Consider the following 18,318-nt stretch of genomic DNA (forward strand, 5'->3'; position numbering starts at 1 on the left):
ATTGATGTTGTAAGAGATGGTTTAGGAAAGAATAAACTATGCAGGCACTAGTGTTAAGATACTACTTTCCTTGCTCCAGCCACACAAACAGTGTGTAGCCTTCTGCCCAGCAGCATCGGCGATGGACTGAAGGTTTACGACTTTCTCTGGTTTCTGCTACTTCTCAAAATCTTTGACAACAAGCTAAGAATGACAATCGTTTAATGTGATGGCTCTTTTTGCATGGCACCACTCGATCTTTACTAAAGATAAAGAAGATGCAGCTGGCACGGCTGTGTTGTTGCCTGTCCATGGCCTGAATGTGCAGCTGTTTGGGGGAAATGGAAAATGCAGACATTAACAGATTTTTGGTGTCTCGAAATAAACAGACACAACCTGGGATAAGTACAAATGGATGAGCTACCTCATATTTTATCCTCACAGCGTACAGATCAAACCACTTCTGATGATAACTGTACAGTTTTACTCCCAGCATGTCATGGTTCATAGTTCATGTTCATGTGAATGTATAAAGGCATTTCTACAGTAGGTCCCTGATGCCATGAGTTACTAGTATTATGCCGCCTTAGGATGCAAACACAAACGTCCTTTACACTTTGAAAGCCTTTTCTTTGCTTTAAAGCTAATCAACCAGAAATGTTTCCTTTCTCTTTAGCTTTCATTCAGCATGTCTTAAATCTCTATAGGTGTGCACATACTTTGAATAAGTTCACCTTTTGTGCTGTGCAATTCATTTAATGCAACTACACTTAACAAGTGCTTCTCTCTAACAAATTCTCAGTTTCTCTGCAGAATGCCTGAGATAATCGCAAAGGTTTCTTGATGAAATGATGTGACCAAACTCTGGGTGCTCCTGCAGTCGTGTTTTATTCTTGGAACTGATCATGTGTCATCGTTAATTATATTCCCTGTTATCACTCGAGTCATCCATCATGAAAGTCAATCATGCTATTGGTATAGAAACATGAATGTTGTGAGCACTCCTCTGAGGTGACTGTATTTACAATCTCGTAACCCCGACTTCTGTAGCTTTGTGATCCAAATGAGAGAGTGGCCCTTTTGTATGATGCACATGAGAACCTGTATGTGGTGTGATGCTCCTAGTAGGCCTTAGATTTCATTCATTTATATGTAAAGAGAATGCTGACTAATGTTATGCCCTTTGGACAAGAACATGCTGCATACATAACACGTTTTGCTTTCTATTTTAGAACCCTGACATTTTGACTTCATTTATTTACGTTCTGTTTTCAAAGCGGCATGATGGAGACAGCAGCCGTCCTTCACAAACATTTAAAGGCAGATTGTGTTATTCTTCTTCAGTCAAACATGTTTTACCTCACCAGGGCCGGCGGTATCAGTAGCGTTTGTTGAAAAGAACGACCACACAAGATTCTGACGGTGGCTGAAGTTCACAATGTAAAATCTTAATCTTTATTCAAGAAAACTGTTTTTTTCCCTTTTTTATTTGCAATTTGTGTTCTTGAAAGATGCATAGACTTCTGCAAACTTAAGTCTTAATTTCTAACCCTGGTTGACTCTTAACCTATCAGAGAACAGATTAAGTTTCACATTCTATTATTACTACTTCTGTAACCAACGTTCACCCTTTTGTTCTGCCTCTTATGCTTGTATTGAACTTCATTTTCCTTATTTAACAGCTGTTTGTCAGATAAATAATATAATAAATTCTTCTTTAGACCTTTTTTTGTGGGATTTCCATCTGTCAGATTTCATTCTGAAATAATAATAAAAAAAGAAGGTAGACATAAATAAAGGTTTATTAGTCTTTATTTGGATCTGTCCTCACAGTTGAACACAGCTGTTGCAGCTGGGTGACTGTGATATGTTTGGACGCAGCTTTCAGCTTCAAGACATCACTCGGCAAGCTGAAATAAAAAAGACAGAGATGTTTGTTAGCAACCACATACACAGTATCATAGAGCTACTCATGACTACACTAGAGATCACAAGAGAAGGCTACGTGAGGTCATCGTCAACAGATGATTACATCCAGCTCCTTCCAAAAATAAGTTCTTGGTATAAAGCCTGCAGTCTAATTTTAATAAATAGTTCCAAAGGTCACACTATGTGGCAGCATACTGTAACAAAATCAATTACGTATTTAGTTTACTAACCTTGTTAACTTGGTCTCGGGTGCGGACCCGCAGCTTGTTGACCTGCGTTTCAGCAACGTCAGCCCTCTCCTCTGCATCGTCAAGCTCATGCTGGAGCTTCCTGTACTTAGTGAGGTTGGAGTTCGCCTGCTCCTCCTGAAGAAAGGATGACAGAGAAAACTTCAGTCATTTTGTTCTATATATATGAACCCCCTCCAGTGGGCCAGCTATGCTTCAGATGATCTTTCATCGCCTTAAATACTAAACTACTGATAGTGGACTCACCGCTTCTTCACTCTGTCTCTTGTAACTCTTGACCTTGGCTTGCAGCTTATCAATGAGGTCCTGTAGGCGGACCAGATTTTTCTTGTCTTCCTCGGCCTGCACAGAAAGCACAGTAAGCTCTTACTCTACTTTTCAATATATATTTTTTAAATGCACAATGTACAAACAACAGTAGCTTACCTTGTAGGAGAGCTCTTTGATTCTCCTCTCATACTTGCGTACACCCTTCTGATACTCCTGGCTCTTCTTTTGCTCAGATTCCAGTTCATTCTCAAGTTCTTTGACCTACCAGACCATTGACAAAAAGGCAGTTCATTAAAAATTATAAACAAAACAAAATGGAAAATGATAATGAGTTGACAACACATGGATTCAAATTGACACATCTCTCACCCTGGCCTCCAGTTTCTGGACCTGTTTCTTGCCGCCCTTGAGAGCGATCTGCTCAGCTTCGTCCAGACGCATCTGCAGATCCTTTATGGTCTGCTCCATGTTCTTCTTCATCCTCTCCAGATGGGAGCTGGTGTCCTGCTCCTTCTTCAGCTCCTCCGCCATCATGGCTGCCTACAAAATCAAAGGATCAAAGTTAATTGTACACTCTCTTACTGGACTAGAAAGCATTCGAGCAACATCAGCAGGAAGCTGGCCCAGCTACAGTGGTCTGGAAAGCACATTTGTTAGTTTGGTCAATTAAACTAGATGTAATTACTGAAGACTGAAGGGTTAACCAGATCCACTGTCTTTTTTTTCTATTTTTTCAATTCAAGATCTTACATCGGTGATGGCCTTTTTGGCCTTCTCCTCAGCATTGCGACACTCCTGCACTGCGTCGTCCACCTCATTTGACAGTGTGGACAGATCACTTTCCAGTTTCTTCTTATGGTTGATAAGTCCAGTGTTCTGGGATGAGGGAGAAAACACAAGCATCATCTCAGGTTGAAAATGCTAGTTCATCTTGCTATAAATATGGGTTCTCCCTTCTCCAAAACCAATCTATTTCTTGCTATGATTGAGTAAAAACTCCTATACCATCTAGCATCAGAGATGCTGTACAAAAAGGCTGTAAATTGTTCTTTTCCTGGATTCTAATGACCAAAAAACCAAACTAGCTGAAAAACAAGATACTATCTTTGCCATTTAAGGAAAGCGAGTGCCTTATGATAATCCATATTTAAATTCTAAGTGATCCTATCATTTTAGATGCCCTGCACAGAGGTTTGAATGCATCTCTTTACCTGAGAGTGCAGGAGGTTGACTCTCTCGGTTGCCTCGAGCAGCTCATGCTCAGCTAGCTTGCGCGAGCGATCATTCTGCTCCAGCAGAGCTCTGAGCTCCTCCACCTCAGACAACAGCAGATTGTTGCGGCGCTCTGTCATTGCCACCTGCTCCTTCAGCTCCTCATTCTGGTGAACAGTGTCATCCAGCTCCAATTGAATGTCCTGGAGTTGAAGATCAGAAATGTCATTTAACATTTTAACAATGGAATTGGTCCTAATGAATCTGACACGGGTTAGGTCCGTTGGCTGGCTGCTTGATGGACACACCTTGATCTGAACTTGCAGGTTTCTCAGTAGTTTCAGGGACTCTGAAGCCTGCCTGTTGGCATGGCTAAGCTGGACCTCCATCTCATTCAGGTCACATTCCATCTTCTTTTTCAGACGCACCGCCTCGTTGCGAGACTTAGCCTCTGCATTCAAGGTGGTCTGCATGGACTCCAGTGTTCTCTGGTGGTTACGGCTAGAAGGTGAAGGATGTCATGGAGAGAAATTTGAAATCTCCAGTTGGCATGGGGATGTTGATAGGAAAGAATAACATGCGCTTTAAGGAGGATAGAAAGGAGAAAACAGTGAATCTCACCGAAGGGTGTCAATCTCCTCATCCTTTTCTGCCATCTTCCTGTCAACTTCAGCCTTGATCTGGTTTAGCTCCAGCTGAATGCGAAGACTTTTGCTTTCTTCATGCTCCAGAGTGCCCTGAGACACACAGACACTTAGTACTTGAACATCTTTTTTGGGGTAATTTCTGCCAAAGAAAAATCTAGGCCACAAGAAAAAAAAATGGGTAAGGAAGTCAGGAAATTGCTTACTTCAACCTCCTCCAGGGCAGCTTGAATCTCGCTTTTCTCCATGTCCAGACCCTTCTTAATTTTCTCCAGCTCATGAATGGTCTTAGCTCCTTGACTGATTTGATCAGACAGGTCAGCAATCTCCTCTGGAGAAGTAGAGATTTAAAAATAGTTTATGTCTCATCTTTGTGAAATCTAATAGTTTAAATGCATCTTTCTAACTGGGTGGTCATTATGTGAGTGGTACCTTGGAGATTCTTGTTCTCCCTCTTGATGGTCTCCAAATGATCCAGGGTCTCCTCGTAGGAGTTCTTCAGTTTGAAGAGCTCTGTGCTCAGGCCACGAGACTCTTTTTGGGAGGTCTCCAGCTCTGACTGGCATTCCTCATACTTCTGTTTCCACTCTGCCATCACCTAAATGACACAATTGGACATATTCATACCATGAAGCAAAAGTTGACTTAGTCTCAACCGTAAGAAGATACACAAAATTACTATTTTTCTTTGGACAAATTATAATGATTTCCTTTGTTGACAGCAAAGCAATGTTCTGTAAAAATTGACTGTTAATACCTTGTCAAAGTTGCGTTGCTTCTTGTCCAGGGCAGAAGCTGCCGCATTTGCACGCTCCAGGTCAATGACCAGATCCTCAATCTCGGTCTGCAGACGTTGTTTAGTCTTCTCCAAAGAGGAGCACTTTGCATTGCAAGCCTCCACGGACTCTTCCGCCTCCTGCAGACGTGTCACCACCTTCTTCCTAATGAGAAGGAAACACAGTTGGCACTCGTGTTCATAAAATCATTGTGTGCCATTTGATTCTGTGAGTTAAAAATACACATCACTCACTTGGCCTCCTCCAGCTCCTCGGTCCTCTGGATGGCATCAGTTTCATACTTTGTCCTCCACTGAGCCACCTCTGTGTTAGCCTTAGACAGAGCTCTCTGCAGCTCAGCCTTGGCCTCCTGCTCCTCATCATACTGCTCTCTCAGAAGATCACAGTCATGGCGAGATGACTGCAGCGAGTGGGCTAGGGCGCTCTTAGCCTAAAGATACCCATCAACAGTTATTCAAGCATAAGAAAGTCTGATTTTCTGTAGATGTTGCTGCCAGTTTTGTAAAGACAAAACCATAGTCCGATACAATTAAGAAGAGCTAACCTTGCTCTCCTCCTCCAGCTGTTTCTTGAGTTCCTCAACATTCTGGCTGAAGGAGTTCTTGGCTCTCTGGAGCTGTGAGACCATGGCTTCCCGCTCTTCAAGCTTTCTGCCTAGCTCTCCTATATGGTGGGGAGAAAATGTTATCTGTAGTACTTATTGGTAAGTGTAATTTGCCGCTAAGATTTTTTTATCAGATGTTCCTTACCACTCTCAGCCTGAGCTCGGGCCCTTTGGGTGTTGGTTTCGTTGAGCTGCCTCTGGAGCTCATCAACCTTGGCTTTAGACTCGTTCATCTGGTCTTCATAGAGACGGCACGTCTTCTCAGAAATGGCCTGCAGGAAAGAGATGGAAATAAACAATTTTACAGTTAATGACCTTGTTTCGTCTTCTACAACTTTTAATCTCGCTTTGTTCATTCAATTATTTTTGATCTACCTTGCCCTTGGAGAGCTGCTCCACAGTGGAGGCAAGATCATCAGCCTCCATCTTGGCCTCGCTCCTCTCCTTCTCCAGCTTCTGCTTGACTCGCTGCAGGCTGTCGATCTGCTCGCTCAGCTCTGCAACGCTGTCGGCATGCTTCTTCCGCAAGGCTGCCGTCGTGGCCTCATGGTGCAGCATGGCTACCTCCAGGTCTCGCCGAAGCTTCAGGAAATCTGCCTCTCTCTTCTTGTTGACCTCGACCTGGGCTGAAGTAGCCCCGCCTGCCTCCTCCAGACGCTCACTCAGCTCTTCGAGTTCGCGAGCCACATCTCCACGCTGCTTCTCAACTTTTGCCCTGGAAGATCGGTCGGCCTCCAGCTCCTCCTCAAGCTCCTCCGTACGGGCCTGGATGAAAAGCAGTTGTCACTTCATTGTCAAAAACAGAGAGACTGGTTTCTAACTATAATGTCTCACAATAAACTAAGAAACTAGTGTCTACCTGTAGCTCCTTTATCTTCTTGTGGAGCTGATTGACCAATGCTTGTTCATCTTCAATACGTGAGCTTATCCCGTTCATTTCAAAGTCTTTCCTGGTATAAAAGATTTTCAAAGTTATTGTAAATGATAACTTCTAAATAGCAACACAATGTTATATCGTTTATAAATGAAAACTCACTTTTTCAGGTTCTCTTCGAGTTGCTGCTTATCGTTCTCCAAGTCCATCACAGATTCCAAGGAGAGTTTCAGATCTCCCTCCAGCTTACGTTTGACCCGTTCCAGGTCCATACGCAGCTTCTTCTCTTGTTCCAGGGTGCCCTCAAGCTGATTCCAATCGGAGCATTAAAACATATTAAGTTCTATCACCCTTTGATATGAATTTATGCAGCAACATGTTTTATTTTGTTCCTTGTTTTTGCATTTTCAGGCGATAAAAATACTCACATCATCTACTTGTTGCTCTAGCTTTGCCTTTGCTTTTGTCAGAGAGTTGACTTTGTCTTCCTCTGCCTGCAGGTCATCCAGAGTCTGCTGATGAGCCTCTGTGAGAGCCTTCTTTTCTTTGGTCAGCCTCAGTATGGTTTCATCCAGTACTGCCATTTCCTCAATTAGATTCTTCACCTGCGAGTCAGGAAATGATATATTTTAAAATTATATGAGAAATCAAAAACATCTTGAGTCTGATTTATTCCTCCGAACATAAATAATCCACCCTAAATTCTGTGAATTTTCCCCTCAGTGCCCCTGGAGGCACTGAACTGTTGTTCATTGCCTCCCTTTTTTAAAATGACCTTACCTTGTTCTCAATGGCGTGTTTCTCCTTCTCCACTTTAGCCAGTGTGATCTCCAGGTCGTCAATGTCTTTCTTCAGCTCAGAGCACTCATCCTCCAGCTTGCGCTTCTTGGCAAGCACATTAGAGTTCATCTCCTCTTCATCCTCCAGCCTCTCCATAATTTCCTTCATTTTGGCCTCCAGCTGGATCTTAGTTTTGATGAGCAGGTCACAGCGTTCCTCGGCATCTGCAAGATTATCTTGCTCCTATGGATGACCGGTGAGCAAAGGAAGAGTTCAGTGCATTCCAACACTTCAATGTGTTAATGTGTCATGAGGACTCAGTAGTGCCACTTACTGCTTGTAGCTGTAGAGCCAGGTCATTCTTCTCTTGGATCAGGCTGACCTGCTTCTCCTCCAGCTCTTTGCGCTTGACCTCAGATTTTTCCAGAGCCTCCTTCAGCTTGGCCAGCTCCACTTTCAGAGCGGCTAGCTCTTTCTCAGTGGCTGCGCTTCTCAGTAGAGGCTTGATTTTGAAGAAGAGTTTCATCCAGGGCCAGTGCTTGACAGCGTTGAAAGCCCGGATGTTCCACTGAATGATCATCAAAGCCTCCCTGATGACCAAATGAGATAAAAAGAGGGAACAGAAGAGTAAGGACATATTGATCTTAATGCATTTGAAACTGATCTCAGAGGGCACTGAGATCAGTGATTACTATTGTGTACTCAGTTTACTACAGGAAGATTTATTTAAATGCAATGGGTTTCATGGAAGGTCTGTGGAAGTAGCACAACAATTACTCTGGAAAAAAAGAGAAAATATTTGATATGAGTTTATTCATCCACATATTAAGTCAACATCTGAACACAGCAATTTGGGATTTAAAGTATGTTAAAAAATTAACCAAACAGTTAGGTAAAACTTTTTTTTTTTTAAACGTCAAATTGCTGACTCATCGTAGATGGAAACATTTTGTTTGGTACGAGATAATCTGTTTTAAACAGTTAGCTAAGAGTACTTTTTGAAACAAGGGTGCAGAGCTCAAAGTAACAGATGAATAAGCTTATTATTAAAGGCGCTAAAGTGGATGGATAAAATTAATGTAAAAAAAGGGCTTGATAACTTCTACCACAGTGTTGACAAACAACCTTTAAGTTCCTGTTAGGAGTTTTTAGCTGATTATGACCTTGTATGACTTGGAAAAGGAAAAAAGTACATCAAAGAATAATGTATAAGTTTAATTCAATTATCTTTTGTGCCTGTCACCCTGACGTGGAGTTGGTGTCCGATGAGGGAATTGACAGCACGCTGCTGAAAAATACTTTTTGAGAGTTTTCTCTGCTTGAGATTCTTTTTTTTTTTTAACGTCAGAAAACAATACTTACATATGAACAGAACAGGATCAGCAAAGAGATCAGTCAGCACTCTTTGTCCATTGGGGTCACCAAAATTGACACAACCCAATGCTCCACTCAGAAGCTCTAACAATGAATGAACATTGTAATATCCACCGTTATAAAATAAACACTGTTTGGTTTTTTTCAGTCTAAATTTGAAGTGAAACAGACACATATTGTGGTTTTGATGGGAGGACTGTTGGAATACAGAAGAAACGAAAGCTTAGGACCCAACAATGTCGCCCATGTGGTACTTTAAAAAGCAACAGAAGTAAAGTTCAGATAAAGTAAAGAGAAGGTCAAAAAGATTTATCCTGGAGTTCCCCTGACTATTTATTTAGTTACTTATCCCTGGGGCTTAATATTTGGCACTAATCCTGTGCCTATCCACTCTCTTGTATCTAATCATACACTGACTTTCCTAACTGTGACCAAACAGAGTTACCACATTGATTTGGTCTCAATAGAATGGCGCCTCACAGCCCTAAATATGGACCCGGTCAAGGACTTCCTGTCAGTGTTTAGAGGGTGAGTTTGAGTGAGCGTGCACAAGCCGTGATGGGAGGTGACTGAATGAGGGTGTGGGGGGGGGGAGCTGATTGCATTTTTGACATGACTCCATGCCGGGTGCCTCTCAAAGGTGAGCGTCTGTGTTTATTTAGAAACTAAAGCCCTCTGTCCAACGGCTGACTTAAATCCTCTGTCACCCACCACATATCCCACCAATGCACTCACTTAGAAGTACAGGCGCCGCGGACAAAAGGGCCAGGGGCCATGGGGCACGAAGGGGGCTGGTGGTTGTATTTTTAGGGAGGGCCCTCAGCAGCTGCCACTTGACACATGTCGCCACCTGATTCTGAGGACACCGTCAGCATTGTTTCATTTAGAGAGAGTTCGATGGAGAGAATGGCCGGAGACCTGCAAGAGGGGTGTGTGTTGGAGTGTGTGTGTGTGTGTGTGTGTGTGTGTATCAGTGTGTGCGACAGGGATAGGGTCCTTATTAACAGTATGGCCACACACATGCGTGGTAACCATACAAGGGCAAGCACACGCCTCACACACGCCGATAACACTGCCCTTGCATGCCTCACATACTGGAGCAAGGGAGTGAACTCCAAGGTATAGTATATCACAGGCTGAAAGGCTCGCAGCTGATCGTGTTGCTATTGAACCTGTTCAGAGAAGCAACTGTTGAGGGAGGCCTTTTTGTACTCATGTCTTCACCTTCTTGGTATTGAGTGATCAAGCTCAAGGGCTTTCATGTGCCAGTGGAAACATTTAATGCTCACTGAGCTTCATACAAAAATGTGACTTTGTGACTAAAAAGTCACTTCAGCCTTATTACCTCCTTTCCGTCATCTTCATCAGTTCTGTCCTCATTATTTTGCCACGAGCGACTGCCTGCAGCAGTGTCAGTACTTTGGCCAAACGCTCATCCCTCATCTCCTCGAGGAGACCCAGCAGGCCTGCCTTGAAGAACACCTACAGGATAAGAGGGAAAAAAACTATTTTTTAGTTTAGGTTAGACAGCAAAATCTTTTATAAAAAGGAAAACGATAAAATCCACAAATTCATAAAACTTGAGAATGAATCACAGTGTATTTTTGGGAAAATTCATCGCGAACGCTGTTCCAAAAAGAAAAGAAAATCCTACTCCTACTTTAATGAATCATTTAGAGAACATTATACATTTCAGGGCTGCCTTTAATACTCTGCATCACACTGGCCCATCGTCGTACCTTTGTGTGTCCGAATCTGTACTGGTTGTGGTCGACATCCAGGGAGGCCAGCAGTTTCTCTGCAGCTTTCCTGCTGTCCATAAACTTGTCATCTGGGATGGCCTGAGGGTTCAGGATGCGGTAGCTGAATGTATCAGCAAAAGAGTGTTAAAGACTTCTTACCACCGTGACTCCAAGTGCATGCAGTGATATAGAAACATGAATCATGATATGTACCGTTGTTTGAACTCAGCATAGAGGATGCGGTTGGGAAAGCCTTTCCTGCAGATTCTGATGCCTTCCAGCACACCGTTGCAGCGCAGCTGGTGCAGCACCATGAATGGATCCATGATCCCTGTACAGAACAGGTTTTTATACATTACATCAGGTCCCATTGGTTGAACTTGTAATGCGATGTGATGCTTGTGTTCAGTGTTACCTGGAGTCTTAGTTTCATTTGGGATGATGCAGCGTACAAAGTGAGGCTGAGTGCTGCGGAGGTTGGTCATCAGCTTATTCAGATTTTCCTGAAGGAGAAGAGCAGCACAGGATATCAAGTTGATGAGTTTCTGCAGATGGTTGTTCAACATGAGTCTGGTTCTGCTCGAGGTTTCTCATTTCTCCTTGTTACAGTGAACTTTGCTAAATGTTGCTTAGTGCTGTGCTCATAATGGGTTAATGTTGGGGCTTTGTAAATAATAATAACAAAGTGTAGAGTCTAGACCTGCTGTTTTTGTAAAGTGTCTCGAGTTAACATTTGTTATGAATTAGCGCTATACAAATAAAGATTAATTGATTGATTTACTTTTGTGCTATTAAAATATCGATGCACAAAAAATACAACAACAAATCTTTGTTGCATTTTTGTTTCATTCTGCAGCTGTGGTTCTCTGATGTGAAGTCCTTGATGTAAAGCAGAGAGGAGCCAGCACAGACTTAAAGTGATGTTCATGTGATCAATGCCCTAAACATCACTGCAAGTCTTAACTGCCACCAATCCAGCTGTCCAGGGATGCCCATCATTTTCACATCACACAAAACAACAAAGGGCTGGGGCGAGTCGGTCTCACCTTATGAAGCTGAGACACAGTCTGGAAAGATGCAGCCTTCTTCCTCTTCTCCTTGCCACCGGTCTTATGGTCAGATGCTGCAGGATAATGAGCAGAGTCAATATGGCAACCTTAAACAGTCATCTACTTGCTTTAGTCCATTTTCAGATTTCTGTTTATTGTACCTGAGTCTGAGGCGATGTAATTCTCATACAGAGAAGCTAGCAGCTTGTTTGCAGATTTCTGGAAACACACCACCACTGTCTCATTCAGAGGGTCTTTATTTTTGTCCAGCCAGCCACTGATGTTATAAGGTACCTGTTAAACGGCAGGGGCATCTAAATTTCCAAGATCTATACATACGTTGTAATGTTGTAGGATCATTATTAGGACACACTTACCACTCCTGCATAGTGCATTAGCTCAAAATGAGCCTCGTACTTGCGCTTCTTGTCTGGCCGTGGCTTTTGGAAATTAGGGGACTTGCCGATGTGATTATCGTACATCTTGGCTTTAAAGCTGTTGTCTGAGGCCTTTGGGAACATGCACTCCTCTTCAAGGATGGACATGATGCCTAGTGGCTGGTGGAAGAGCTGAATGTTAGTTAATACATCCTACTGAGGAAAAAACACTTTCCTACATGAATCAACCGCTTTGTTTACCTTTTCAATGAGATCAATGCAAGCTTGAAGGTCAAGGCCAAAGTCGATGAAGGTCCATTCGATGCCCTCCCTCTTGTACTCCTCCTGCTCCAGGATGAACATGTGGTGGTTGAAAAACTGTTGCAGTTTCTCGTTCGTGAAGTTGATGCACAGCTGCTCTAAGCTGTTGAGCTGCAATTGGAGAAAAAAAAACAGGTGTTCAGGAGAAGCATTACAAGTGAGCGGTGTAAAAAACATGTCACACAGATTCATCCTGTAAAGCTTACTCAACACAATAAGAAAGAATAAAAGCACAAGTATAGCACCAGATAATATTCATCACAAATCTGTCCATAAAAATAGAAATCACAGGGCTAATACATGCTGCTATAATCTCTGAGAAAAATTTGCAATATGGATCAACTCACATCAAAGATCTCAAAGCCGGCAATGTCCAGGACTCCTATGAAGTACTGGCGAGGCAGAGAGGTGTACAGAGTCCGGTTTATCCGTCCAACAAGCCATTTGAACATGCGGTCATACGTGGCTTTGGCCAGAGCACCAACAGCGTAGTTAACCTACCGCACCCATGCACAAATACACATATCCACACACAAACACAGGAAGAATACAGTTGTCATTCACATGGATACCCTCTGTTGCTTAGATACCAGTTTAAAGAGTGTGTGGAGTGGTGAGCATATTGATCAACTGAGGATTAAGCAGCCTTTTTTCATCAGCATTCAAGTCAAAAAGTTTAATAAATGAATGCGTTCTTTAACATAAGTCTGTCTTCATTTTCTTACATAACATAATTAAAAATATCTCATTTATTTTCTTTGAAATTGTTAAAATAATGCCAAACAAAACGCAGACAGCGGACCTTGTATCTCCTCACCTGTTCCACATTCTGTCCCTTCACCACATACTCGTTCCCCACCTTCACCCTAGGGTGAAGGAGGCCCTTGATGAGTTCAGCTGAACTGACTCCCATCAGGTATGAGGCCTTGTCCGCACCTGGTGAAAAAACAGAGCAAAAATGTTAAAAGTTGCTTTTCAATCATGTGGTTGTTTTGTATCAAATGTCTTGCTGGTTCTCACTTTCAGTGCCATCAGCCTCCGCCTGCTCCTCGCGCTGCTTCTGCTTGAACTTCATGTTGCCAAAGTGCATGATGGCTCCAACTATTTTATAGCAGCCATACTTCTCATCGGGCAGGAAGCCGAGGATGTCCATGGCGTGCTGTAAGCAAGCCAAGGAAAGTCAAAAAGCTGCCCGATGGGCTTTTTTTTTTTTTTTACATTTCTCTCTGTGTAGAAAAAATGAAAGCTCTCACATCAGTGGCCATCAGCTCCTGTCCGTCATCCATGTTCTCCACGGTGGTAACTCCCTGGGAGCAGAAGTGGTAGTCGTACGGGTTGGTGGACACCAGTAGCATGTCTGGAGGACAGAGTTTAAAGGATGACATCACTGTCCTGCAGTTATCTGTAATTAAAATATCCAAAGCAGCCTCAGAGACCTACCTAACAGTTCTGGTTTCTTCTGCGACATGATCTGGTAGTAGATGTGATAGCTCCTCTCTCCAGGCTGCTGAAATATCACTCTGGATTTTTCCAGAAGATCTTAAACAGAGAGTAAAGTGACATGATTATACAAAACATGAAACAGGAAGAGTATTACATGATGATTACAACATTTGACTATTAACTTACATATATCAATATCAGCCGAGGCTAGTTTGCCAGTAGGTCCAAAGTGGATCCTGATGAATTTTCCCTGTGGGGAAAATGTATAAATATTTTTGAAATGCTCAAACCCATGAGCATCAAACCATTTTAAAGTATGTACAGCATAATTTCAAAATACTCACAAAACGGGAGGAGTTGTCGTTCCTCAATGTTTTGGCATTACCAAACGCCTCCATGGCGGGGTTAGCCTCAATGATCTGATCCTCCAGAGTCCCCTGGAGAGAAGATACAAAATGTAATGTCAGGACACATGTTCAGAAATATTTTATAAACTGATAAATTAAACATAATGTGAATGCATTATTTCTTTTTGGGGAAATAATAACTCACCCCTGTTTTAGTGGCAGGACCTTGCTGCAAAACGATAAGAAGATGATGAGCGCCACATCATGAGAAGCATGATCGAATAATACGTTCACTACCAAAGGGAACAATCAAAACCAACTGGACAATTAGACACTTGTTAAGACTGAGGTAAAAATCAGGGACCACTTTGTTTTATTTGATGAAGTATAGTAAATGTAGGGTAGAAAAATGTATGAAAAATGATCAAAAAACAACACAGAAAAGTCATGAACAAAACTCGAAGCCAAGGGAAAATAATTGAACCAAAAAAAATGGAACCAAAAAAAATGTGAAAGGGAAAAAAAAAAGGTCAAAATGAAAGCAGAGTCAAGTGGCTGTAAAGGGCTACACAACACATGGGGTGAAGACTCAGACATGGATGTGATCAGTTCTCACATAAACCACTTTGACATGGAGGATAATGTATGGGGATGGTTTAAAGGAAATACACCCAATGATTTCTGGGACAAAAAAAAAAGAAAAAGAGAAATACAGCAAAAAAAAAGCTGGGAAACAAAAAAGGGTTTGCCACATCAGCCTTACTCCTTTTTTGGCAGGTGTGTCCCCAAGAGCTGCCACAATGGCAAAATACTGAATGACACGTTTCGTGTTGACAGTTTTGCCAGCACCGGATTCTCCGCTATAGGAGTGTGAAAAATAACAAAGTGTACATACAACAGGTAAAAGCTGGTCACAAAACTTGTAAATGTAGTGTAAGTCAAAGGCACTACACCACATGTCACAAAGCTGGAAGAAAAAAAAAAAAAAGGACGGAAAAAAGATTTCATCTAAAGCCAAAAACTTTGGTGTAAAACATATCAAAGCTGAAAGGCCTGTATGTGGGTTATAAGACTTCCCTACACAGTTAGAAGCTGTCATTTGTTCTATCATTTGTTCTTGAAACAATATTTAAAAATCAGCTGTTACTTACGTGATTAGCATTGACTGGTTGTCACGGTCTGAGGAAGAGAAAATCACACAAGGCTTATTTTTATTGAAACGACTTCAGGAGTATGCACATTTATGCTTGTATCAATTTGTGTGTACTTGTGTCACTTTATTTGAGAGTACAGGAGCACCTACTTCGCAGCATTTCATTGTATGCGTTGTCTGCAATAGAGTAGATGTGTGGCGGTGCCTCAGAGCGGCGTTTGCCCTTGTAGGCAGCGACCACAGGGGGTGTGTAGACGGGCAGCCATTTGTATGGATTCACCGTCACACAGAAGAGCCCAGAGTAAGTCTGGAGAAGAAGACATATAAGACTGCATTAACCCTCTATGATACATCAGCTCAAGCAAACATGTCAAACATGTCCAGATCCTCCATTGACAGGTTGACATTGCTGAAGCTTACAGCTGAACTGGGTAACTTAATCTGGATAATCATGCCTCTGAGGGGAGCATGGAAACATGGGAGAGGGGAAGTACCATAATGTGATACTAACATAGATCATCCAGGCAGAGTAGCGTTTCCGAAGGTTGAACAGCACAGACGCCTCGTTGAGGTGCGTCAGCATGGCCATGTCTTCGATCATGTCAAACTTTGGAGGATTCATCTGCTGTATGTCACCATCCTTCACTGTCAGAGACTAAAGGGAAGGAAACAGGAAGACAGGAGGAGAGAAACATGAATGAACTGAGTTTACAGAGTTGAAGGAAGACGTGTCTAGTAAAGGTTTTCATTCATTACTGCATTATAATCTGGTGAACACTTACCCTCCCATCTTTGGTTTCAACAATGACTTTGTCACCGCTGAGCTCCTTGATCTCGATCTCAATGTATGCCTCTTTTTCATCAGGGATCCAGGCTCGCTTCTTACCTAACCGTAGAGCAGAGGGTTGAGGGAAACAGGTTAGGAAACTGAATACTACTAATACTACTACCTAATACTAATGTGGGCAGAGACAATCAAATTACTGATTAAGTAATAAATACAATCGTTGATAAATTAAAGAGACTAGAAAGTTAAGATAGAAAATAATATGCACATCATTCAAAGTTTGATGTAGTTAGAAAACATGTTATTAATATTGCACCTTTGAAATACAATCTCACAACGAAATAAGACGATGTGAAAATAAATTGTACTTTTAAAAGGAGAGGGGCGATTTTTCTCCGTTCATTTCCAAGCTAGTATTATCGTCTGAATTATACTTTTCAAAAGTTTAACACTCTTAATGGTGGTTTAAACAAACTGCGACGCATGACACTACATTTACAAAACTGAATCTCACATCAGCTGCTAGATTTCTGCAATATTTCAAATCAGATGCAAATGTAATATTAATTTTAAAAAAAACAAAACAATGATCTTAATAAATATACTTGGAATTGTTTGCTCTAAAAGGTTATGTTTCGATGAACTCCTCTTATAAGGCCTACCGTCAAAAGCAACGGTGTGCGCCGCCAGCAGCTCCATTTCTGATTTGCGTAAAAACGGTGCAGCCTCTCCGAACACCCTCACGTCAAAGCGCGACATGGTGGCAGCTCCTCGCCCCAAACCCGGACGCACCAGTGGTACAACAGAGATGGAGAATTCCTTTGGTAAGAAAACAGAAGTTTGCGTTAGGCTCAGTAGTTCAGTAGTTGTTTCTGTTTCTGCAGCTCGTACGTGGCAAAGAAACACTGCCAGTGCGTAAAGACCGCAAATCTATTCTCACCAAAAATGAACAAAAACATTGAAAGTTGTGGCACGTTAGCTGACACGTGCGAGGCAATGTTAAGAGTATTACAAACCTGTTGTTTATGATATAATTGTTCTTTGAGCCGCTTTATGGGTCATCCAACCCGCGCGTAAAATGCCAAATGAAGGAAAAGTTTTCAACTGACCTCAGGACGACCACAACCAAATAACAGCTTCGTGAGATGTGCCCTCCTTTATACTGTGTTTCTCAAGGTCATGGTCAGTGTACATTTGTCCCTCATTAGCATATGCCACCTCCTCCGACGCCCATTGGTGCTGGGCGCCTGTCTCAATTGACACAAAAGGAAAGCTACGTTTTTGTCATTGCGCTAAACCCAAGCCGGCTATTTTTGTATCCCAGTTATTTTGTGCTCTACACACACTGTCAGGGAGTGGGAGAGAGTTGCATTAGGAGCATCTCTGAAGGGGAGAATTTTAACACTCCAAAGATTTTGAAGGACGGTTCATCATTGTCCCAACAAGGACAGTGATTTGTGTCCACACCTAGAAACATAAACTAACCATTTAAAAAGAAATTGCAGTGAAACTTCAGAATAAAATACAAATAGTTCCATAATAATACTTCAGCCGCCAGTCTTAATTAGACATACCTATTCATGTTTTACAATGTTACAATGTTACAATTCACTTAGCAGACGCTTTTATCCAAAGCGACATACATCAGAGAGTAAATACTAATCCATTCATACACCGCCACTGAAGCAGCGGGAGCAGAGTTTTGTTTATGTTTAATGCACCCTCAACCTTCACTTCCACTTTAAGTGACTGTGATGCTTATAAACTCATGTTTCCCTCCGAGTAAAAGCCCAGAGGCTTTTGTGTCGTTAAGTGCCAACAGGGATGTTTGCTATTGTGTGTGGTCACAGGATGCAACCTTAGATGAGATTATTTCAGGAGCAGTGGCATTAAACATGCTACTATAAATACACAATATTTTATTAATAGAGTGAAACATGGCACTTGGCTCTTAACACACAATAACGTGGCTCGTGTACATTTTAAGAGCAGTAAACATGGGCCAAGCTTCTTAAAGGTATGCAATGACATAATTTTAATTTAATTAAATTTTTTATCCCTGTCTCTATAGAGCTGTACCCAGCAATATGTCAAGCTTTAGCAACTCTGTGCCTCTGTTGACATTGTGATGCATCTTGGTACCTTTCTCTCGTAGCACAGTGTGTTATTTTGTCACATGTTGCAGCTGTGATTTGGTGTGTCCAGTAATTCTGGCATATGTACTGTGCCTCTCACTGTGGCTCCACCAGATCTGACCTTCAAAGCAAGGGGAGAGGTTGGTGCCTGGTATGAGAGCGGGGTGACAGTGCAGCATGGGGGAGGGAAAAGGGACCAGAGTTTCTCAGAATAGACAAAGCCAGAGTCCAGCATTCCTGATAGGGAGATTGA

General features: G+C 42.2%; 1 protein-coding gene across 2 annotated transcripts; it reads right to left on the bottom strand.

The window, feature by feature from the left end:
- Positions 1 to 1,773: 1,773 nt before the first annotated feature.
- On the bottom strand, positions 1,774 to 17,073 carry myh7ba (myosin, heavy chain 7B, cardiac muscle, beta a). 2 transcript variants are annotated; one of them, XM_061042442.1, is made up of 43 exons: positions 16,947 to 17,073; positions 16,593 to 16,749; positions 15,926 to 16,029; positions 15,655 to 15,798; positions 15,294 to 15,450; positions 15,142 to 15,169; positions 14,754 to 14,850; positions 14,196 to 14,219; positions 13,988 to 14,080; positions 13,830 to 13,893; positions 13,641 to 13,739; positions 13,454 to 13,557; positions 13,221 to 13,359; positions 13,018 to 13,136; positions 12,548 to 12,697; positions 12,141 to 12,311; positions 11,880 to 12,059; positions 11,664 to 11,796; positions 11,500 to 11,576; positions 10,869 to 10,956; positions 10,667 to 10,784; positions 10,451 to 10,574; positions 10,057 to 10,193; positions 7,672 to 7,927; positions 7,338 to 7,580; positions 6,986 to 7,162; positions 6,720 to 6,865; positions 6,543 to 6,633; positions 6,059 to 6,448; positions 5,829 to 5,955; positions 5,624 to 5,742; positions 5,313 to 5,509; positions 5,040 to 5,223; positions 4,715 to 4,880; positions 4,489 to 4,613; positions 4,260 to 4,375; positions 3,947 to 4,139; positions 3,638 to 3,841; positions 3,177 to 3,302; positions 2,796 to 2,966; positions 2,583 to 2,687; positions 2,403 to 2,498; positions 1,896 to 2,273 (listed from the first exon to the last, which is right to left on the bottom strand). In XM_061042442.1, the coding sequence occupies exons 2-43, from the start codon at positions 16,687 to 16,689 to the stop codon at positions 2,118 to 2,120; spliced, it is 5,835 nt and encodes a 1,944-aa protein (XP_060898425.1). In that variant the 5' UTR covers positions 16,690 to 16,749; positions 16,947 to 17,073; the 3' UTR covers positions 1,896 to 2,117. The 2 variants fall into 2 exon arrangements, with proteins under 2 accessions (XP_060898424.1, XP_060898425.1); XM_061042441.1 differs by lacking the exons at positions 14,754 to 14,850; positions 15,655 to 15,798; positions 15,926 to 16,029; positions 16,593 to 16,749; positions 16,947 to 17,073 and adding an exon at positions 1,774 to 1,889 and having other exon boundaries at positions 2,139 to 2,273; positions 15,294 to 15,366.
- Positions 17,074 to 18,318: the final 1,245 nt, after the last annotated feature.

Source organism: Labrus mixtus, chromosome 7 (genome assembly GCF_963584025.1).
Source record: "Labrus mixtus chromosome 7, fLabMix1.1, whole genome shotgun sequence".
NCBI lineage: Eukaryota > Metazoa > Chordata > Actinopteri > Labriformes > Labridae > Labrus > Labrus mixtus.